We start from the raw sequence: 25815 nt of genomic DNA on the forward strand, positions 1-25815 counted from the left end.
ACCTTTCACTTTTTAAATTAATTTTCAATTATTGATTATGTTTATGTAAAAGTCTGGAAAATCCTATTTATATAATATTGTTGCTTACGATGTTTCTAGAGTTTGTGTTTAATTTAAGCAATTATTAAAATTTTCAACAGTGGAAATAATACTGTTTATATTTTTTATGTTCGAACGATTACAAAGGTTTATGTACATTGCTTAAAAAATAAAACAATAAACAGCGAAGATTTAAAAATATATACTGCAAATAATAAAGACAAAAAATCAAGATTATAAGTAGTATAAATTGTTAACTACCGACATGAAAGACCTAGGTTCGAATCTCATATGTATCTCAAAAGGACAAATTAGTAATAATTATGTAATTATAATTTCGATCGATTATTACAGACCAGGTTTACCTATATTACTTATAAAAAATAATTAATATCAAACTTAATAAGTATGTAAAATTCTTTAGTAATGAGTTACTTTAGCTTATGAATATTGTATTATGTGAATTTAACAATATAAATAAACTATTTTTTATATTCTACAAATTCGTATTGTAAGGTATAATATAAAGTACTATCATGACACAATCTTATACTGAATATTTTATGTTTTTGTATGTAAGAACAACAATAGCAAAATATCTTAAAATTTTTAATATTAATTTGTTATAAATAAAATATTAAATTAAAAAAATAACATGAAATAAAATACGTAAAACATAATTAAATAAAAAAAATAAGAAAATACGAATAAATATATTTGTTTAAATGTCATATAATTATGCTTCTAAAGAATCATCACATATAAGATTTTCTCAGATTTTCTAAGACTTACGGATGAATATCGTAAGACTACAGGACAATTTTTTTGTCATACCAACTAATGACAGCGTTATTTATAATAAGTTTCATGTGTCATAATTAGTGCTCAAATTAATTATTTATGTTGATTTGTACAATTAATCATACAGGGTCACTTTCTTTCCGGTAAAGTAATTGTTTTATATATGTTTTTAAAGTAGATCAACATACTAATAAAAAATACTATTTTAATAGATGGTAGCTATATTAGTTAGAAATTTTAATTGCATTGAAAATTTTGAGTGGTTGAATGGCCGTGCTTGTGCTAACGTAATATATAGTGAGGTTGTAGTGCCCAGTAAGGTTCATCAGTAAACTTAACAGCGTTAAATCCACTTAACATTCCCTTTGACCTGGCTTAGCAGGATTTAATACAACCCGGGTAATTAACTTTGTCCATTTGCCATAGTTTTAATTCATCTACGGCACCCGCTCTGTTATTAAATTAAACATTCGCAAAGTTTAAACAATACATTACAAGTATCGTGTGTGAATATTACATAACCGGCGATTTAACTGCTTATCTTTAATATTTTGGACACAATAATATATAGTCTTTTTGCAAGTTGAACAATACAATTATGTTGTATTTATGTACATATTTTTTTCGTTTATATCAATGTGTTAATATATTTTAAGAATTCATAAAAAAATATTGTGTACGTCTGGAATTGTAATATGTGGAAAGAATTTCGTATGAATTCCCAACTTTATTGCCATAGAAATATAAAAAGCGTTTGAAAAAACACAGTTATTTATTTTTCTTTGGAATTTTGTATATATGTATATATATATTAAATATAAAACATTATGAAATGTGTAAAAAAATATTAGATGCTATATTGTATATTATTAAAAAAAAGGATTTACGCGGTGAATATAAAATTACCCTTAAAAATTAATATTATTACTTTTGTCATTTCGTCACTTTTTCACATGTCTCATAGCAGCAGATATTTTTAACCATAGTAATAATATAATATTATGTGCGAATACACTCTCGCGTTTTATACATATAGCTATGCTTATTTATGTACATACGTTTTTATGTACATATACAACAGAATATATGTTCTGTACTACAAATATCGTAAAAATATTCGTTTTTCGTATGTAAACACGAAGAATATTAATTAACCTACTTTTATTTGATATTAAAAATTAAATGATAAACATTTATAATGGGTGGCTTAAAAAAATTCAGTGATACTTTCAAAAAAGCTGAAGCACACGTATTTCAGTTATAATTTATATCACTAAAAATATATATTATTTATAAGAAATTCATAATGATAGTACAATTATAGCCTAAAATAATTCTATATAGTAAAATGTATATTTATAACAAATAGAAGCAGAAGTAACAAGCCAATTAGTTTTAATTAATTTATGGTTAAAAAGTTAAAAGTTAGTTTTCACCCGAGAACGACTATGATTATGATTGACCCTCGGTATCAAAAGACTTTGATGACTCATTAGGTGACTTCCCAGTTTCATTAATAAGTCATCTCTTATCTCGTTCGCTAGCCATTCATAGTGTGCCATATATTATATATTAAAAATAATTATTTAATAATGCTTCTTAGCTGTTGTAACTGGTATTTGTATTTATCCTTCTCTTTAGAATTTAAATTTTCCTTCAACTATAAAATAATTTTAAACAAAAAACATACGTATTTTTTTAATGGTTAATAATAGATTTTTAAACAATATTTTTTTTCTAGGAGCCATTCACCTTAGCTACTCCAGCAACCGTTTTGATCACAGTCACCGGAATAGTGGCAGCCATGCTGTGTCTAGCAAAAATGCCAGCGTGGTTTGACAGCGACGTAGCAGGCCTAATGACAGCTTTGACAGCAGCTTTCGCTTTGGCCGGAGCTGCCCTAATGCTCGCCGACAGACATGCGCCTTTGCCACTGTTTTCCCTAATTCTGGTAAATATCAAAATTATTTATAGCGATAACATATTCTAATTTATTCACGGATTCACGGCCGCCACTTCGAAACTTACCTTGTCGATTCGTTTTCGAATATCAATAAATATTAATGAGTGTATATTTTTCAACTTCTCCTCCTCCGCTTAAACCTGAATAAATTTTATTTTTCTCTGTGTATACACATATATATTTTTTTATTGGGTAAATATAAAATAAATAACCCGACACGATTATGAATTTCGAGAGACTCGGTACATTAGCAAAGTGCGCGGGCTTTTGATCAAATTTTCACGAAACGAAAGCAGCGAAGCTAAAAATTTAACTGTGTATTATTAAAAAAAACATTTGAATAATGCCTGTTACGTTAAGTGTGTTTATTCGCTTACTGAGAGAATATATTTTACATTTGTAACGCTGTTATTTTTAACATTGACGTTAATGATATTATTATTGAACCAGCAATAAATGCTTATGTTATTGTACCAGAAATCTGATAAATAGTTAAAAGATTTTTTTTTTATTTTAAAATTGTTTTGTAATTTTAATTGTATTTTTTAATAGGTATTATTACTGACTTATGATATATATATATATATATATATGGAATTTAGTTTAGTTTTGTTTTCATATGAGTATGTATATAATTATTTAGTAAGTCCGAAATAAATGTGTTTTTGTTAATAAAACAAAAAAAATACTTTTAAAGGTTTACTTTTATTTTAATGTTTCAAATCATAATTTTCTTTTGAAGATATAACATTCTCTCTACTCTTAGTCGTTTTTTAAATTTCATTAGCATACAATGTTAGAGGCTTTGATGAGGACTATTGGACTATTTTCATGTTTTCTGCATTCTTATTTTGTTTTAATATAAGAAGTAATGCATCAATTATAATAAATGGTAATAAAAAAGTTGGAGAAAGATCTGCAAATAAGGTAGATAAAATAAAACCTTCCAGTCAAGTTTTTTTATTTCAATACACAAAATATAAGTATGACGTTTATTATAGTAAGCCTAGGCTTTGAGGTAGATTTTGCTACTTGACCATTGGATAACCACCGTCTTCTACGACGATTGTTGTCGTACTCTTTCTCATCTCTGGTTATAAAATTATCGAGAAAAAAATACCATCTTATAGATCCAGAAGCTTTTGGGATATGCGGATAGGCCTTGACTTATTTTTTTTTTGCTCAAATCGTGTGGCCTCAAGCCTCCCTAATTTTCTTATTGCGTCTATGCACTGCTGTTTAGTTTTTCAGACAGCTTATAAAGTTTGAGTAGGATTTTCTTTCATTTTTACAGTCAGGACATCATCGTCTATCTTTGCAGGTCTCTCACAACCGAACTTTTTCTTGTTGGCTGTTCATTTCATTTACTTTAACAATCATACTTACAACTTTGTAACAATTACTTGGTGGCTATTCGTTGATCTACATTAACAATAAAAAAAATTATTTAAAAAAAAATCTTACAAAAAACATACGTTTTTTTTGTATATATATATTTCTGCTCGATTTAAGTGCTATAATTTTTAATTTATTGTTTAATAAAAAGCTTGATAAAAACATTAAGAAACATGCTTAAAAAATAATTGTAAATATTTTCACATATCAAATAAATAATATATTAAAGCATTTTTGTAAATCAAACTTTGAAAAAATTCGATTTTTTATAATATTAAATGAATATTCACTGAATCTTTTATATTTTAATACAAAATATCTTAGTTTTTGTACTTGAAAAAATATTTAATTAAAGCCCAAAACTAAGCTAAAAATATATAGAAGTTTGTACTATACATCACATTTTATTTTAGTTTATGATTTAGGTTATTAAATTACACTTTCCTTATAAATAGAGATTTAATAAAAACAAATAAAATTTTATATTATTATAAAAGTATAGACTAATAAATAATTAACGAATTGATTATTGCACAGCATTTATTTTGTTACCATTTTTACAGAATTCTTCCCTTTTTCCATTTAAAAATAATTCATTAAGCTATAAATGTAATAAATATATACAACATAACATTTTACTATAGTTAATAATTTAAATTCAATGGAAATATTTAATAAATAATATTAAAAAAAAAATCGAATCTTTATCTTAAAATCGAACCTTTATTGGAAAAATACTTGATAATAAAAAATTAATGATGCAAACGAAATTAAAATTTACCTTTCTATATAAATTGAGTTGATTTTTTTATTAATTTATGGTGATTACTATTGTATTACATTTTATATAGAGAAATATAAAGTAGAAGCATTAAAATATACACTTAACAATAATTACTAAATCATTTATAAGACAATAAAATCTAAGCATTATTGGATAAATACAAATCCTGCAAATTCAGTTATTGTTTGACTTTCTGTATAAATTGGGTTTATTTTTTTATTAAAAAATATCATTAACATGCTACTACATATTCTATAGACACAAATAAAATTAAAACATTAAAATATATACTTCTTTTTTAACACAGAATTTATTTTGAAAACTATTTTAATTATATTAAGCCATACACTGAGCTTAAAATGCAATAAATATTCACTAGATGTGAATCTCATTTTACTTTAGTTAATAATTGGAATAGTAAAAAAATGACAGTATGTCTACACTCTACAATCTCACCAGATTTAATTAGAGTGTTGTCTTGCCGGACGAGTCCTTTCTACCCGAGAATTGATGACAATTCTCTAAGTTGAGCTCTGTTTATTTTAGAGCAACGGCGCTTATTCGCCGCTGTCCTGAACTTTTTATAGCGATGTTAAATTTTATAAATAAAGCTTTGATATGAGCTTACCCGTCACCACTCTGGTCCGTCACGATAGCTGACTCCTAAGAGTTTTCCCCCATTTGCAACCCGGGGACCCATGTAATCGTATAGAGCTCTACGTACTACAAGAATATAGTAATACAAGAATATAGACATGTACATTCATAACAATAAATACTACTACACATATTTTTTTGTATCTGCTGACAGTTTAAAAATCGCTAGTTGATTTTATGTCATATAAAATTCATTATATTTATACATTACTATCTTATAAGTAATGAAGAGCTTAATATTTTTTGCAAATTTTTGTATTTTTAATTGTTATTTATGTAGATGTCACTAACCAGTCACTGAGTTTAAGGATTGCCTAATAATCAGTGCTTCAATTGCCCATCCTAATATAAAATATGTTTATTAAAATTTACTATATTTAAAAAATAAAACATTATTGGAAAGATACTAACGATGCGAATTAAATTACCTTTTAATTTTTACATATAAATTGGGTTATATTCTTTTTTTTAGTAACATCTTGTCGTAAGTTGAATTGTTATTATGATTATAATAATAAATCTTCTCTAGACACAACTAAAACATCAACATAGCAACATACGATAAAACATAATTACTGGATCGTTTATCTTTTATAAGACAGCGTTATAACATAGTTGACTAATAACGTAAAATACGTAATAAAATGCTTTATATAAAAGCTAACTACAATATTATATTTGTTTTAATTTAATATAAATAGTAGGGATGCGCTGAATTTATTAAACATCCAGTCTAAACTATTCTTTGAACTTATAAAACACAAATGAATTAGTAATTTAAATTTTTTATTTCATATTAACTTTAAAATGTTTATTTTTGTGGCAAAAAATGCTTAATTGTGTTAGTGGTACTGTATAATAAAAATTACTTAAAAATGCATGTTTGATATATTTATTGTTAAATCGCGCGTGATGTTTTGATTTAGGTGTTTTGGTTTTGAATAAAAAAGGAACGTTAAATCATATAGTAAATATTACACGCAGTCATGTAAATTGCTGCCACGTCATAGTTTACGTTAAATTTTAAATTGTATCGCAATGTGTGCTCGTAATCTCTATTAATGACCTGCAAAGTGTAAATGTTTACCGCAAATCCGAAATAAACTCGCAGGTTTGTTGTTGTAACCGTTTTGTGAATTATCACTTCCGAAAGCAGTCAGTCAGTTTATACAAATTAATTAACCGCAATCGTTAAATTTCACACTGTGGCACGAAATAGTATATGTAATAAATATTGATGTGTCATGACTGTGAATGGCCTCTATGACAGCCTCGTACAATGGTGATGCGCTCTAATAAATTTTCATTACTCGATCAACACAGTACGTACTGCTTTCCCTGGTAGCTGATTGACTCGCTAAACCAGAAGGGATTCTAAATAGGTCTATGTAATTTATGACCTTAAACACAATGAACGGTTTTCGTATCGTACACAGAAAATATATGACGCGACTTAATAATTAAAGTAATTAACAATCGAGCGTTATTGTTCGAACGACAATGACGCGAGTCTTATATTATATTTTTGTTTATGGATGAAATCAGAATTAAACAGGTTTTTATATGTAGCTAATGCATGTTTAACGTACAGGAATAATTCAATAAAAAATAAATGTTTTTGCTTCTTGATATTCAAATTGACTATCTCTGCGTACATAAAGCAGAATTAATTTTACAATTCAATTTTATAAATATGTATACAGGGATTGCCAGAGAAACGGACGTTTAATAAAACAAGGTTTTAATTAAATAATTTATTGCTCTGCCATTAATGTTTTTAATCAAACGATATAGAAGAAGAAAAGTGACAATTATCTATTCCGAATATTCTACGGTATACAATACCCCTAATTTATTTTTTTCATAACGCCAAAAAAATCTTACATTATATTTTTTAATTATGTATTTAGCATTTTATTGTATGATTGTTTAATATATGCAAAACATGTTAATTCATAAATGACGATCGGAGATTGAGATGAATTGAAATTGAACAAATAGACAGTTGGTGTCGTATTAATATTAATAACAGATTTTTATTTATTTATTAAATAAAATTAAATTTAGTGTATTACAAAATCTCGATAAAAAATATAATACAAATCATGCGCATAAGTGAAGTAATGAATATATAAAATATTATTTAGGACACCCAAACAACAAACATATTAATGGTGTTGCTATTAATTTAGCAGAAACCTTCAACAAATATGTTATGATGATACAACTGATATAAAATCTGATTAATATTTATATATTTCAGGTATATGCTCTTACAGCTGATAAAGACAATGAGGAAATGGAAAAATTCTATCGATAAATTAAATATTATTGAAATATACTAAAAAACACGACAATAATATGATTATAGGTGATTTCAATGCAAAAGTCGGAAATAAAGAAACTCCGGATATAACAGGACGCTTCAGACTAGATGGTCTAAATGAAAGAGAAGAGCGCCCAATTCAATTTTGCCAAGAAGAAGATTTGGTCATCTCAAATACCTTATTCGAATTGCCAAAAAGAAATCTATATACATACATGAACGTCATCGTTAAATTGCAAGACTAATTTAATACTTACCCAATTTGGTTTTATGATAATTATTAAAAAAATGAAAAACAGTATTAAATCAACAAAAATCTTTTTCGGTGCAGCTTGTTGAAGCTTGTTGCCAATATAAAAATATGGCTTAAAAGTATACGAAAATCATCAATTAAAACAAAACTAAACTTACAATATTTAAAGGACGAAAAAATACTAATTTAATTTGTATATTATTAAATCGAAATTAAAATTTTTAGCCAAATTGCAATCATCAACAAAAAGGGAAAGAATTAAAAATACATTCTAAATGGGAAAATGTGAGAAGGACAATGATTCAATTAAGAAAGAAGTTCCTAGAGAATCAGAAGCCAGTTAAAAAGCAACAATGAATGATGGAAGAAATAATAAAACTAATGAATAATTATAGAAAATTAAAAAATAGAATACAATAATATTTATTGTCTTAAAAAACTTAAAAGTGAAAGAAGATTGAATAATTAAAAAATGCAAAGAAATAAATACGATGAATATAATTGATATTAAAAATTTTAAAATATGTTGGAACTAATTGAAGCAGTAATAAGCCTTGAAGAAAATCAAACTAAAAATCTTCCAATACAGAGAGGTATCAGACAAGGATGTGTTCTTTCTCCTACTATTTTAAATTTATTGTTTGAAACCATATTTAAAAATACACTTGAGTGATACAAAGTAATGAAAATGAACTGGGAGACAATTAACAATATTCGTTATGCTGATGACAAGGAAATATTTACTGATCTTCAAAGATTCTTAAAAAATGTTAAGAAGAAATAAAAAAGGCTCTTTGAAAATGGATAAATGTCTGAAAAAAGCAGCTTCAGACCAAAATTAAATTCGTTAAGTGTTATTTTTAGTCGGTCTATTATACGGATACTTAGATTATCATAATCTTATAGATACATTGTGACATATATTTATGGTAAGTTGTAATAAAATAGTTTATAATAAATCAAAAAGATTTAAATTACTACTTACTTAGTAGTAATTAATTGTGTTTACCAGACTGTATCGTATTAAAGCCTGTAATTAAAAATAAATAAATATATTTGTGTTTATGTTTGGTCGTATAGGTGGTATGAGTATGTTAGTGTCTATCCTATCCGCGCGCGCTAGTTGACCGTTGATCTCCTTTCTTGGTCTTAACAATCATACTTTTAACTTGGTCTTAACATCATTTACGGAACATTTAAAAGCTGTTAAATTATTTCATATATTACTACAGCCTTTTTATAGTCTAATGTTTTGCTTTAATTTGTCTTAAATACTCTTGTCGTGTTTTTCAAATTCATGGTAGCGAGTATCTATATTGAAAAATAGTATTTATTTAATTATTATATAATATCTTTGATTTAAGTTTCTGTTGTAACATTTTACGATAGAAAATAATATAATATATGACAGAAATTTCGCGTATATATGACAAAAGAAAACCACATTAAAGTTTAACAGCGGAGTAACGCTCGAGCGAGCTTTTGCTAATTAAAATCTGTTTGATATAGTATTAGCGAATTAAGCCGTTTAATTTGGTCGAATAATTATTTATATAATCCATCTGCGTAATATTGGTATTTTATTTGTATTTATAGGCAGTGCACACTATGCTGCCAGTGTCGAGAAGTGTCGCTCTGATTGTAGCAGCAATATTTTCCGCCGCACATTTGATAATTGCTTTCGCCGTTGGATTCAACAGAAACGAACCACTATTTTATCAGCAGGTAAATATTACATTATAATATTATATACATATTTCATAAGAAGAGTGTAAAGTTTGTTATGCAAACGCCCGTTAAATGCAGTTGCATTGCGAATATTTTTCACTTTAATCTAAGTTCAACGCGAGGCGAGAGCTTTTGAGCTTTAAGCGTTTAATCTGGCACCGTAACTAAGTTTGAAAATTATAATTTTGAATACAAATTAAGTGACTTTTTAGAATATTTTTTAATTATTGTATTAAAAACTAAGGCAATTTTAAATTTAAATAACAAAGCAATATTTTTAAACAGCTGATAATTTATAAACTGCATTATATTATTCGAAAATTCACAAAAAAATAAAAATTTTCAATAATCATATTATTATTTTCTAGTCTTAAGTAATAGATAGAATGCCTCGTTTGTGTTTAATTAAATTAGCTCAGGATGTCTTGGACTCATAATTTATTATTATAGAATTATCGAAGTTTCGTCGCGATTAATATCGGCAAATTGTTCAACTTTTGCGTCATCCTCTCGAGTGTGGATAATTGAACGATTTTAATTAAAAAGTTCACGATTGCGGTGAAAAATATTTCGCAATTTCAAAACATACTTCGAATATAACTCTATAGTGTATTAAAAATCGCTGTTTACTTAGGTGCGATATATTTTTCTCTCTCCTATTCTTTCGATTGATTAAAGTGGACCTTTCATCGACAGCTATGCGCCGAGCTTATTCTTCTGAGCTGCGCTTCTGGGGTCGGGGTCTATTATCGCTCTTTGACGGAAGCTGCCCACCGGAAGACCTTTGCTGGCACTCGAACTTGTATCGAGTCTAGGGTGAAGCTCGAGTGCGAGAGGGAACAACAGGAGCAATTGTTGCTGAGCGTCATACCGGCTTATATAGCAGCTGAGGTGAGCTTTTATCGATATACATAATATATAATCGGCCGGCTGTGTTTATTTATGCATTTAATTATAACAAGCTGCTTATTGTAACCACGAAGGTAAACATTGTTACTCATCTAAACATATTGATGATCCAGCTGATGCCAATAACATATAGTTTATAAAATAGATACTTGTGAAAATTTGTTATTTTTAATAATTTTTCATTATATATTAAATTTTAAATTAAACATAATTTTTTACACGCTTTTCTGACGGGAAGTCAAAGCTAATTAACAACATTTATCTACAAAAGATGATTATAAACTCGAATGGTTTAAATACATCTGTTTTATGCGACTGCTCTGGCGAATCGCAGATTAGGACGTTTGCGAGCCAATTGCATTGCTTTTTAGACACATGTACAAAATGTGTTAACACTTTAAAATAAAACCGTTTAGATAGTAGAAAGAATGGAAAAAAACTATTATTATGTCCAAAGTAGAATTTAGTCTAGCACACGTCCTTTCGAAACAAAGAGTAGTTTTTAGCAAAGGTAATAAAACTTAATCTTAACAAAAAATTTTAAAATATAGTTAGTTTTAGAAATTTTATTGGATCAAGTTGGATTTAATTAATTCGTTTAAGTTAAGTTTTATGATATAATTTCATTAAATTTTAAAACATAGTTGTAGGGTGACACATTACCTGTTAATTAAGGTTAAAATGTTCCGAACTTACGTGTACCAGATTTTCCGCACATTGAATTAATTTAACTGAATTTAAAATTATAAATAAACTCTTTGATCTTTTTTAAAAAATATACATTCACAGTAACATAAACACTAAGTTTGTTTGTAAGACCAAATCAGATGTATGAACCAACTATTTTTCCTTTGGAATCGATATCTCCTTTTTTCAACCGCCTAATACATATCAACCGATAATTTCTAGCTAAAATATAACTCGCTAAAAATACATATTCACTGAATCATATATAATACTACTAGGTTTTGATGTGCGGTGTAAAATAAGAATAAAACGTAATTAAAGTATTTAATTGCATACGTAATAATTTTAATGTTACTTTTTATGAATATATTTATATAAAAAATAATGCTTATATGTTAAAAAAAACACTCAATTTGAGAGGCGTTATAATGACGTAGCATGTATTCTCCGTGGCGCAGCTCAAAGACTGCAGTCTTTGGAATTTCTGATGGATACCCATCTGCGAAGTTAAGGCCTTCTAAACAGACAAGGGAGAAACCTGCCACATTGTGATATCTACATGCGTTCTTGGTCACTATACCTCTTTTCTTTTAGATGTCCAACCAGATAAATGCAAGCCCTAGTGGTGGTCCTGATTTTTAAATTTTAACTTATAAAATGCTATATTTATTAGAGCGGTATCTACTAAAAATTAAGGGTGATTTTTTAACATATATATTTATTTCGTAAAATATTGTTAACATTGTTAATAAAAATAAATGGTACATTTTTCTAAATGTAAATAATTATTAAGTATTAAATTAAAGTTTATGAATTTGATCCTTTGAAATATATGAATAGATGTGTGTATAAATTAGAGAATAAACTTATTTTAATTTGCAAGTTAGCACATTTTATAGAAGCACTTTGACAGAATTGACTGTGTAATTGAAAAAATAAAACATAAATAAAAAAGGCAACGAACCCCAAGTAATTAGGGACTTACAAATGTTGATTGAAATCTGCTTTGTATTTTTATTTTATTCGGACAAATTTATTATTTGAATATTCAGGACTTGACGAGAAGTTTGATAATTCAATTAAATTTTAATGTAAAATTGCTTCTACATCTGGATTCGTATATCTTCAATGCACTGTTAAATCAATTTAAAAACTATATCTGATTAATAAAAATCCGTTTCTTAATTCATAGATATTTTATTTGTTTATAAATATACATTATTTAAAAACTATTCAATTTCAAATGAATTAAATTTATATTTCGTCAATGTAATTGAAGTTAAGCAACGCCTCGCTGCTAACGTCACCTTAGAAATTTATCTAATTTTCCAGTCAGACAGTTTGTTGTTGCTAGTTTTCAAACATTACGGACAAGTAAGGTTTCTCAAGGGAATCCCTCTCGCCGCTAGAGCTTCCATCTGCATAAATAAGGAAAAGCTCCAGCGTTACCGAATCGTATATACGTAGATATACCGCAAAGAATTTTTATTTATCTCACATATGTATTTTTTTATACAAATATTTGAAGAACGCGTGTAAGTTACTCGGGTAGTTTAAATGCTAAAATACACACGCATATTTATTCATAAGTTATTTATTTCATAGTATCATACATTAATTATTTACATTCACCGGACAGGGTATTACTTTCACATGAATAAGAAACTTATTACCGGCCGGCATTTTCACCCACAAATCGGGAGCGAGCAATATGGTAGTTTTCGTATAGTCCTTATTACCTATGGGCATATTTATCTTGCATTTTTGATGGGCATTATTAAAAATTATTTTAGCCTCATAACTCGACATTTCTCTGCTAACGTTCGGTTCGAACGTGAGATATTTCTGGATCGTGTAAAAGTTCATTTTGCAGTCACGAAGGACGATTCTGATAAAAAATACCGTATTGTATTTTATCAAGCAAAGGTTAAATGTGTAAGCTGCGTTACGCATTTTAGTCAAAAGCAATCCAAAGTTATTCATTGTCAAGTTTGCGTATTCTGTTTCAAACGCTTTCATATTGTGGGCGTATTCTATGTGATGCTTCAAACAGTTGAACGTCACAATTTCACTGCACTTTTTGGTTACAGGACAAAGTGTGTTTCTATATGGACATGCAACTTCGTGTGAAAATCTGACAGAGCCATCAACAGTTTTGTCGCAACCCATTCTGTATACAAAAAAAAAACAAATATAAAAATATTTATGATTAATAATAGCGCTTAATAAATACACACCTGTAGTTTCTGCATGGTAAAACTAAGGTATTAACAAATTCGGTAAATGCTTCAGCATATGTTTTCCTGATGGGAGTTCGACAAAAAGGACACGTATATATTATATGTCGGCACAATCCACACCAAAATTCATCACATCTTGGGCATTTAGTGATTTTTGTGTTCTGTAAAATTAAAATTAGAATAATTTATGATTGCCATAGATTTGTTTTATTACAGTAGCGCGTGTATTATCATAGAACAAAAATATTATGTGTATTTAAAAATACATAAAACTCGTGCTAAAAAATGTAGTATAAATTTTATGAGTCATTATACATTAAAGTGTCTTTTGAGTCCGATTTAAAAATATTAGAGGTAATTTCAGCTACAAAAAATATATATTTTTTATTTCTACTTTTTGACAGGTTTTACCAATGCAGCAATATGGCTAATATGATTAGTTTAAGTATAGCTGTGAAAAGTTACTTAAATTACTATTTGTCGATATATTATAACTAGTTTTTAAACCAGTTCATCAATACAGGTGGTTAATCTAATAGTTTAAAAATTAATTTGGGACCAAATAATTTAGATAACATCCTTTAATTTATTTATATGACATCAATATTATAATATAATATTTAAAAAATAAACTTGTTGAGATAGACCCTTAAATTTATTGTTAAATTAATTTATCATCTAGGCCATTTATTTTTAAATAATATTAATAAAAACTTATATTTATACAAAAATATATTTTAGAATAGTCCAATTTAACCGAAATTTAAACTATGAAATAATAAATTGATATATGGTGTAAGTAAAAATTATCTAATTTCACTAAATAGAAATTAAAATGAAATATTTAATATTTTTCTTCTCATTAATTTATGACATAAACAAAATTTGAGGACACAATAATTGCAATAGTTTTAACCCTTGAATGCATAATTTTTCCAAATTCAAAAATAAAAATATTTTTTTACTAAAATTGTGCTGAAAATGACGGCAAAAATAATTAAAAAAATATGTAGCCTTATTTATGGATTATATTTATAAAAAAATGCTTGTTGTAAAAATGCAACATCATGCAGATCGCGAACTAAATATATTAAAATTAAAATCATGCAAAAATATTTACAAGTAGAAAACTCTTAAAGAAATTTTTCTTATTATTAAAACATAAGCCCACACCACATTTTTTTGTGAAATTCCATTGCATTTCAGCATTTTGCATATGTTTCTCTTGGTCAATATCAGCCAACTGCATATTTTGTTTATTTTATGCAACTATTACAATAAATAGAAATCAAAAATTAATAAACAATATTAGACTAACCTTTTTGGAGTGTATAAATTAATTTTATTTCGTTTTATATCCACTAGCGCCAATGAAAACAAATTTTTAAATTCCCAAAAATGTGACACATCTGCACCCAACGATTTTATTTTAAAATGGCATTATCACGCGTACAGCGAAATCTATCGGAATAATTTGAAAACACAATGGCTCGGCGTTTGTTACACATATGTAACACTATGCAATAGTGTTTCTTTATTGAACGTTATAAGCGCTTAAATACATTGTTGCAGATTTGCAACACCATGCATTTAAGAGTTTATGATATCTAAACATCTCAGTTAATCGTTAGTCAATCTAATCTGCTTTCTTCTTTCAAAATAGCGGCTATTTCAAAGTTAAAAAATCAATACTTTATTAAAAAAAATTTAATTCAATTTAGGATAATATATTTTTTTAATAGTCTATAAAAAAATGTAAATGCTTTTAAAAAAAATTAGATGGTAAAAATGTTTATTAATACTGTAGATATTAAAATATTATTTAGCTATTAAAATATAAATAAAATTTACCTTATTATTGCTTTTTGATTTGTTTGTATTAGATTGTTTAGATCGATTAATAATTTTAATTGCGTGATAAACAATAATTTAATAAATAATGCGTAGTATATTATATATTCTACGTATTTAAATATACTCTATAGTTTGACCTTTACATTATAATATGATTACGAAGATTTAAAGTAGAATTACTGAACTTTAATATTATAATTACTTAGAATTTTTTTACATTTATAATATTTTTATACGTATATTTATGCATTGATTATTATTAAAAAAAATTAACAATGTATTTTGTGTGAATACTTAACTTTTATATATGATATTGTATTATAAAATATTGAAAGAAGAAAGTCATCTTCAAGTATTAAGTTAATAATGGAATGCTTTTAATTTGATTATGCATATTGCATTCTGTATCGTTTTAGTAAAAATATTTTAAGCGCTAATAATATTTATAGCAATAATAAAATTATACGATATGTATCATGGAAGGTAGTCGCTTCGAAAAATTTCGATATTGATGAGATTACATACTTTAGTCCTCGGGCTAAAAGATACACATACAGTTTCATATTTTGACGAAGGGTTTTACCTTATATCGATCGATTTATTCTGTATGTATGAAAAAATCGTTGTTTTCATCAGCTTTTCACAACAACATTTTTTTTGTATTTATGTGTATTCGACTACGTGAAGCGTAAAATTAAATTTTAATCAGATGTTTTTCGTTGTATCGATGCCACTGAAAGATTTACTATGGAAAACTACGCCCTATTTTCTTCTCGCCTCTCCGCAACACGTAAGGAATTTCCCGGCCCGTTTGACAACGAAAATTTTTATCTTCCTGAAAGCTATATTAGCTTGACTTTTTCGTTGAGAAGGGAATTTTTGAAACAGTAGCGAAACTGCGATAAATTTTTAAGATTACTTCGTAACCAGTTTCTTCGTGACAAATTAAAAATATAATTTATATATTATTAGAGCAAAAGAGAAACACAAATTTAATATAAAATATTCGCGTTGAGAAATTTCACTTAAACAAAAAATAGGACTCGGTTTAAGTCGTAAAATTTTCATAACAGGCGTCTCCCGTGTAATAACTTGATTCTTCTTACCTGTAATGGATTTATACATATTTTACACTCTGAAAACACAGCACTCAGGTCCAAACAGCTATTGCAATAGTGGCCAGGGTTCTTCAAAATTATTTCTGAAATAAATACGTATTAAATCTTATAATGAATCACAATTAAACAGATTTATTAGTGAAATTTTTCATTAATATAACAAACACGCTTAATAACATTACCTTTGAAAGTTAACGAAGAATGGCTGGGATCTTGACATTTTATCAAAAATTGCTGGCGAATATTATCTTTATTTTTCTATAATATAATAAAATAACATTAGCAATTTAATGTTTATTTATTAAAAAAATAATAATTACACTGTAGACTTACACATCGATTAGCAAAAAGTAGTCTCGTGATAGAGAACGCCATTTTTACAACTGCTTTCGATGCAGTGTCAATAATAAATGAATTAATTATTGTATTATGATATTATTTATCATGTTTATTATGTTAATAGGATATCGTCATTAAACGAGATAACGTTCGGTGTCACATCATGCTCTTGAATTATCTACCTAAACATAAACGAATATAATTATTTACACATTTTCGTGAAAGTGTGTACGTGCACACTATGAACAACGAAGGTAAATGTTGCTATAAAGAACGAAACAAAAATATAAGGTTAATGTAAGTAGCACGTAGCTCTTGGCGCATGTTAACCTATATTCTGTGGCATAACAGGTTATTGGGGCAGTTAAGGTGTAAACACGGAAAAAGCTCACTGGGTAACAAAATGAGATCAAGATTAAATGTTCAGTATAAAAAGTGAATGTAGGGATACGCTTTCCAATAAACCCTTGCTTGAAACTGGTCGTAAACAACGAAACAGGCAATGCAAAGAGTGTCTTCTTGTTGAATTTTAAATTAGGCAGTAATTTACAAACAAATTGCTGAGGAACAAATACAATATGCATGGAAAAAAATACATAATGTATTGTACCTTGCTATTTGAGAAATATACAAAATAACCAAAACATGGAATATAGAATAAAGGAATAATTCGGAACACGTTTATGTTATATAGTTTGTTTTACGCAACATTTATACATATTGATAATAATACAGATTTTATCAGCTAGTGAGTAAATATGTACCAATATGCATATGTGATTCAGGTGTCAGTTAGAATATGGAAGAGTCCATATTAAAGAAAAAGCCAGGAATAGATAAATAAAAGTATTTTCCTGACTTTCAGATCAGATGGTTTGTTTTGTTAAACAATGTTTGCTGTAATTTATTATTATTTTATTTGTTGTAAAATAATTGAGAAATGTTTTCCGTGGAGTTTGCTCTGAATTCCAGACGTCGAACTAGACCAGTAAACGCGAAGAGAGAAGCGGCAGCTTCTGCGATCTTTGCTAGCCTAAATAAAAAAAATGTTATATCTAATAATCTAGTAATAAAAATTCGTAGTAAAATAAACTTATATAAGCTAGAAAAATAGTAGGGTGATTTTTGACATTCGTTCAAACTTGACGTGCATTTTTTTTTTTGTTTAGACCTTTAATTTGCTGGAATAAATATACACACATGATTCAGAATTTGTTATAAGTCGTCCAATACGTCTTAAGTCATTTATTCACGATGCTGCTTTTAAACATATTTCCATACCCAAAATTTCAGATAAAGTTGCTTCGCGTGGTATGAGATACATGCCATATATCTTAAGCAATCTTCTTAGTGGTTAGGCGATTACTAAGCATAATGTCTATAATATGTTTCTATTTTACCATGTGGTTTATGTGCTAGACTGCCAATAATGACAAGAATATATTTGCCTGTTTTTAACTATTTTTAATTCGAATATTTTATTATGTATCCGTAAAGAATTTATGTATATATAAAGTGAATTTTTTTAATAAGTAAGCTATTGTTTATCTTCTTATCTTATATGTTAATCAAAACAGACATAGTTGCAACAATGGTGATAAACAAGTCAGTATTACAATTATTATAAATATTATATAAGTAAATTTTCGATTACCACTATTTATTTGATTAACGTTCCGTAAAGCTTTGCTTTCGACGTGAAAATAACAAAATATGGATAACCATTTAATTACATAAAAACCGTCAGTATTATACATAATTTATGGCCAAATAATAATCATTATTGGTATGTGAAATTGTCATTAACAGTGTTTTTTTTGACGAACGGTCAGATAAGCTTTATTCCCGGCTATAAACTTTCACAGCGACAATTACAAAATATAAATGACCATTTTGTTTAAAAATTAAAAGGTCAGTTTTAAAGTTAAAATATGGTTATTTAATAAATATAAATAAGCCATTCACAGTATTTTTTAATTAACATTTTTGTCCTTTTACCAGTCATAGCGACAATCACAAAAGTAATTTATGTATCATTTATATATATGTATATTAAATATATAACTTTTTAATTGACAAGGATAAAAATCATCAAATTCGATTAAATTATATTAATAAATCATTTATTATATCGTTGCGTCATTAGAATTTTATTATTTTTTTTACCCTGTGTCACAAATTAGCCGCCACTTGCCACATCATATTTCATGCTTTTCTTATAATATATATTTACCGATTTTATTTATTTTTTTTGATGTGGTAAATATAATAAATATGATAAATTATTAAAATTAAATGATATTATAGATTATTATGTATTTACAAAAAAATAACATTTTCATGCTGATATTGTTATTGTTGGATAAAATAACATATTTATATACACCCTAAACTTTAATAATAATTATGCAAATTACATATATTATTTCACATAAAACAACAATTATATATTTGCATGAAAAGGTGCGGCTCAGTGACCTCATCCACGCCTAAAATTAGTCGTGTGGGATATTTAATAAAAATAAATTACCTATCCTTGGGGAATCAATAAACGCGTCTTATATTAGTGCGGCATTTATTTATTTATTTTATTCAATAATATACATACGTTTGTTACTAAATATTTATCTTTATATTGTTTGTTTGCACAGGCATTCAGCGCCGTTGAATTTGTAAACAAACCCGATTACAATCCCAAAGAATATTGTTTTCCTAGTTAATCTTCTTATATTGCAATAAAGTAGAATGGTTTACTTGACCAATAAGCTGTTTTATTATTGAATTGCCCAATTCGTACAACGTTCTTGAATACACATATTTTAATTAAACTGTCGCAACAATTGCTCATATCGCCGAAGGCAATATATAGACTTTTTAATTACGATTCTCGGTTTTATTCGCCTGAGGCTCAGCGTTCCGGAACAATGCGATCTCACAATCAGGACGACTTAAGTTCTTATCGCTTCATCGGACTTTGTACATCTAATTAAATAACACTTAACCCTTTATCAGACCCAACTCGGACCCCACACAAAGACCGAAAAGGAAATAGGTCTACGCGACTGATTTGCCGCGGTTAACCCTTCGAGGATGTGCCTCTAGGGCAGGACGCGATATGCTAATATATACTGATTGATATGAATTTACATAATTTAAAGTCGAATTTATTATTCGCGAGATAAACTTTATAGGAACTCGAAGTTTTTACAAGATTTGAATGAAGTTTTTAATCTCGAAAGTTAACGCAGCTTTATTTATTAATAATTTAATTCAACAAATCCGTCGCGGTGGATATAAAAATATCTAGAAATCGCCCACAATATTAGTAATATTATACAAAACTTAAATATACATTTCAGGTTAGGTTTTTATTAATACATCTCTCGCGAGATACTGCCAGTGATTCTTAGACATCTAAGTTAATAAAATCACGCTGACAAGTTAGAATTTGCAATGGAATATTTTAAGATACATAGATATACGCAATCTGTTGAATCGCGTGTGGAAATGTTCTTCAGAATATAAACATTGCAGTTGAAATATCTGTAAACTTCTCTTGTCGAGGTTCAAAGTGAGATGTCAAAATAGAAATGTATTAATTACAATTTGATTGTTTATAAACGTTCGTCTGACGCCGACGAAATCCAGGTAAACGTTAGCGTAAATCCGCAATTTAAATCGTTTATCTAAGCTCGTTTCTTAAGATTTTCAATCTTACGAATGTATTGCTAAATAATTATTCGTAGGATTGGCTCGCTTGTTATTATATGAGCAAAATTTTAATTAATTTTTAGCATAAACAACAGATGCCTTTTTTCTTTAATTATCCATTATGTATTTATACAAAATGATTAAGAAACGAATTGATTTTGCGTTGAAATGCTTTTAATAAAATAAATTATATCTAAGGTCTAAAATATACATAGAAATTCATTATATATTAAAAAAAAAAATACAAAATAAAGCGTTACTTGGCCTAAAAAGTATTTTACTCTAACTTTAATATCAAAATTCTTACTATAGATTTATGAATAGTAATTTTTTAAATATCGCTACATATTTTTTGGTGTATGTTTGATTTTTTTTATATTAAACGGTATTTTTCGATACTTTAAAGTAGAGCTATTTTCACATTATTTTAAGCTCTTGAACTGACAACCTAATTAATAGTGTATTGCAAACTTAAAGTTGTGTTTGAGCTTTAAATTAAATTTTAAACTTTCAAGTAGTAATGATGTTATTAATGAAATCGTTATATAATAAAAATAATATTTCTTTTCAAAATCAATATTATTATGTATTTAAGTTTTCTATATATATATATTGTATATAATTATGTATACATTTTTTTCACTGAGATTAATTTTCTTTTGCACGGTGATATAATAATTAAATATACATGTAAAATTTTGTGCTTAAAAATAATCATAAGATAATTTTAGTAAAATACAAAAAAAGTTTATTTTTCGATACTTAAAGGCAGAGCTTTTTGTACATTTTTTAAAGCTTTTGAATTAACAACCAACTATTAGTGTATTTTAAACCAACTTAAACTGTGTTTGAATTTAAGATTAAATTCTAAACTTTAAAGTAGTAATTTTATTTTCATAAAATCGCTACACAATTAAAATATTTTTTTTTTAATCAATATTAAGGTTTAAGTTATCTATTCTTGTTTTATCTTTTTCGCACGGTGATATAATAACTTTTGTGTTATATTATACTATTATGATTTATACATTTATTTAATGCTTCCTATTTTTTTAAGTGAAAAAAATAATGACTTACTGTACGTAATATATATTAGTAAAAATCTATAACTAAAAACCTTTATAAAGTTTATTTAACAAGTAAATATTAAAATACACTTTAGAACAACTATTTTTTTTATCGAAAACATAACATTTTGGGTCATATTTATTGGTCTCAATGTTTTTAAAAGCATTTGAAAAAAAGTTGGGTTTACTTGTGTCATTATTACATATTATTAATACATATTTCTAGTAACTCGGGAATTTCTGTCTTAAAAAATCCTAGTTATTTATAGAAAATAATTAATCTAAGTACTTAATGTTCAAATCTGGCTAATTTATTCTATTAACAAAGATCTTAAACGCTTTATACAAGTGATACTATTTATATGGTGTGTATGTTACAGTGCATGTGTATTTTTCAGTGAAGATCTATTTTCACTAGTAAAAAAATAATTTTTCTAAATATGACAGTTAAAATACTTAGATTTATTTTATTTATTTTTTATTACTAATCTGAATATCATGACTTGGTAGGTTTTCTTAATGCGTCATGCTAGATAGTATACAAATAATAATTATATAATACAACATTAAAAATAAAAAGATTTATGGCGCGCGTCGATAAACTAACTATTGTTTTAGAACTTTTATTAGGTAAAGTTTGATTTAGTTAATTCGGTGAGAGTAGGGTTAAATTTAATTGGAAGCGGGTGGGAACGCCCAAAAAAAAAAAAAAGCAAATGGACGTTTCGCAACTGTCAAATTGCATTTTAATAATATTTTAGAGCAGCAAATAATTCGAATTTAATTTTCACTAGTATAAATATTTATCTACTAGTGAAAACGTGTTTGCATATTATTTTATTAAAATGCCAGTAAAAATGTTATTGTATTTTCACCACATAATCAATAATTAGCTTTACATTGTAAATCAACTATCTCCATTCAAAATTTTTCAGGCGTTTTTTCAACATCTAATTCGAAAGTGACGATAATATTATATATCAAAATATGTATTATTTTCTTGTAACATTTTAAACCGAGAATTAAATTCTCAGCTAAGCTTTTGTATTTCTTCCGCTTATTTATTTTTCCCACGGGGCTCGTGTTACTCATCACTGGACTATACTGTCTCAACCCACTGCGATCATAATATTTTTCGACTCACATTCTATTAAACCCACTTTAATCGCCAGTAATGAGTTATTTAAAGTGGAAAAAAATAGTTAATATATTTTTTTAATTTATTTGATGCGGCACCTGAATATAAAGCTTTTTAAGCATTTTAGGCTTTTATAAATGTCTTAAACAGTAGTGGTTGTAATTTTTAGTTGCCGATTAATATTAAGCGTTGTAAAATGTCTTGTACATCTGTTAAATGCTTGTATTGGCCAGCGCAATAACCAAATTTTTTAACTTAAATCCCTAAAACCATATACATATAGCAAATTTAAAAATATTTTTAAAACATATTTTGTGTTCTTATATTTTCGGCTGTTCAAAAACAATACATAACAAAAATATGCTTTATTTTGTAACGTGTTTGAAATTTTATAAAACGGTAATAAAAGTCAGTCAGCATGTGCTCTATAAAGATAGGTTTTAAACATCAATTTAAACAAAAAAAATTTTCTTTGTTAAAATTGAACACCACCGTGAAAAAACTTTTTGCAAATTATTTTAAAGTACCCGCCATAAATCAGAAACAGTAAAAATATCCATCACAAACGTTTTGAGAAACAATAAATAACTTTTTTTCTAATTGCCATTGTGTTAGAATTAGTATATACCTAGTAGAATTGTAATAGTATGCTATGAATAAAAAAGATGTTTGAATGCTATTGTCGGGTTTTTCCAGTTCACAATAGGGAGAATAAATCGGCAGGTCTTAAACGGTTTAAAACCTTTTAGACAAATTTACATGCGTAAGAGTCTAAATTTTATGCTAATAAATCACTAGTGAAAAATTCAGTTGTATTTGATAAATAAAGACGAGCATTAAAAGTCTAAGACAAAAATGTCTTTTTTTATTAAAACGGAACACCACCGCGAGAAACGTTTTTAGATTAAATAAAAAACGTCCCATAAACAAAAAAAATGTTTCGAGAAAGGATAACACGTGCATATAGAAATGCCATGCAAACAGCAATTTGTTAAAAAAATTACCCAATGATTACAAATTTTGTAATTGGCCATACCACCGAAAGAGGTGATAAATAAAATCTTTTATAAAGTGTATAATGAATTTAAATACAATTATAATAATTTCCTCAGTCACACTTAAACACCCTGTAGGCTTCGCATCGGCTGTGGCCGAGTTCTCAGTTATGATATTCTCAGTATTGATAGTCTCTCGGAATATTTATGTTGGAGACTATAAACAATAAAATCTCCAATTTAGACTCCATAAGTTTATACGAACTGAAGCCGATCCAACTCCAGACAATCGACCACCGCTTCTCTCTTCGCATCTTCTGGTCTAATAATAGAATCCAGTGTTAAGCCTACAGATGCACTCATAGAAAGCTTCTCGTATAAAACATATACAGACTGTAAATTAAATCTAAAGTTGTTGTACAAAAATTAAATAGCAACAAGCACCCCTGTATGTTGATGGTTTTTTTTTAATATTTGTTATTATAAGATATGTTAATGTATATAGTGAACATATATGTATGTGTATTTAAGGCCTCTCTCATAATATACGATTTACTCTTCAAAATCAATAAAAATATACTGTATTTCATAAATAAAACATTTTTTTATAATAACCCACTCCTGCTAGTAAAATTGGGCAAATTTAATGTCACCTGTCGAGTATGACTATGACGAAAATCCGCCCTCTAATAAGTCAGATGTGAATGTAATCGAAGAAGCTTTTGTAGGAATGTCAATTGAAGTTATCTGATCTTGACAGGGTAATTCATAAGAATATAATATGAAAATTTGGGAAGTAAATATTTTATTCCTCGACCGGTAGGGGTTATTATTACTATCTCGTTTGACTTTGCTTTGCAAATAAAGTCACTCCTGATTTGGTTTTTATTGCTTATGATTGTAAAAACAAACTTGTATATTTTAACGCGTCTAAATTTATTTTATTTTTCAGGTTAAAAGATCCATTATGCTGAAGATGGCAGACGCGTGCCAGGAGCTCTCTTCGAAGCAGACTCGCTTTCACGAAATGTATGTCCAACGTCATAACAACGTTAGTATACTGTATGCCGATATTGTCAACTTTACACCTCTATCCGAGCAACTCAGCGCTTCAGACTTGGTTAAGACTCTCAACGAACTCTTCGGAAGATTTGATCAAATTGCGCAGGTAAATTACATTCATTATAATCTGATGAGGGTGTTATATTATAACTTGCTTGCAAGTGCATTTTTTATGATTAGAACAGATCTCAGAGAGTACTTAAAAGACTCCTATAAATACTCCATAAAAAATACATAAATTAAATCTGAAGATTGTCGGAAAGGCAAATTTCACGCTTAAGCAATTTTTGATCATCGTTATACTTAAAGAGCACTTATTTTCAAATTAATTTTCATAAGCGATAAAAAACTTCATTAAAAATAATTGGTGATTATCACTTTTTAAAATGATAGATATTACGTTAGGCATATTATCGTCTTAATATTGGCGAATATCACGCTTTGTGATTTGTAAATTAAATCATCGATGAATACGATAAATTCTATACCATAACATCTCACGCGTATGAAGGTATTAATCCTGTTATGTAATTCAGGCAGACGAATTATATAATATATTAATATAAATACATTCAAACACAATTCCATTGTAGTATTGATGAGTTTCGTTTTGATAATTATTCGAATTTCAATATTGACATTTCTCTCTACATTATTATATACTGAATATATGCACACATAAAATACATTTAGTGTATTAACTAAAAACCATTATAATGTTATAATAACACCATAGTTAAAATGGCAAA

The 25815-nt window shown here is 27.2% G+C and overlaps 2 protein-coding genes across 3 annotated transcripts in view; one reads left to right on the plus strand and one right to left on the minus strand.

Moving 5' to 3' along the window:
- The window catches only part of Ac76E (adenylate cyclase type 2 Ac76E), an 81910-nt gene that overhangs the window by 26660 nt on the left and 29435 nt on the right, over positions 1-25815 (plus strand). For both annotated transcript variants that reach the window (XM_088203875.1, XM_088203876.1), the window contains exons 3-6: positions 2582-2791; positions 9815-9943; positions 10643-10837; positions 24957-25172. In XM_088203875.1, the coding sequence (XP_088060001.1) occupies positions 2582-2791; positions 9815-9943; positions 10643-10837; positions 24957-25172 (750 nt within the window). The remainder of the gene's footprint in view (positions 1-2581; positions 2792-9814; positions 9944-10642; positions 10838-24956; positions 25173-25815) is intronic.
- On the minus strand, positions 13019-17215 carry LOC148226784 (uncharacterized). The gene is made up of 5 exons (XM_088203880.1): positions 17088-17215; positions 16937-17012; positions 16743-16837; positions 13780-13943; positions 13019-13712 (listed from the first exon to the last, which is right to left on the minus strand). Exons 1-5 carry the CDS (start codon positions 17127-17129, stop codon positions 13157-13159), a joined length of 933 nt encoding a protein of 310 aa, XP_088060006.1. The 5' UTR covers positions 17130-17215; the 3' UTR covers positions 13019-13156.

This window comes from Plectrocnemia conspersa, unplaced genomic scaffold (assembly GCF_051122295.1).
Source record: "Plectrocnemia conspersa isolate PC_06_02 unplaced genomic scaffold, ASM5112229v1 ptg000014l, whole genome shotgun sequence".
Taxonomy (NCBI): domain Eukaryota; kingdom Metazoa; phylum Arthropoda; class Insecta; order Trichoptera; family Polycentropodidae; genus Plectrocnemia; species Plectrocnemia conspersa.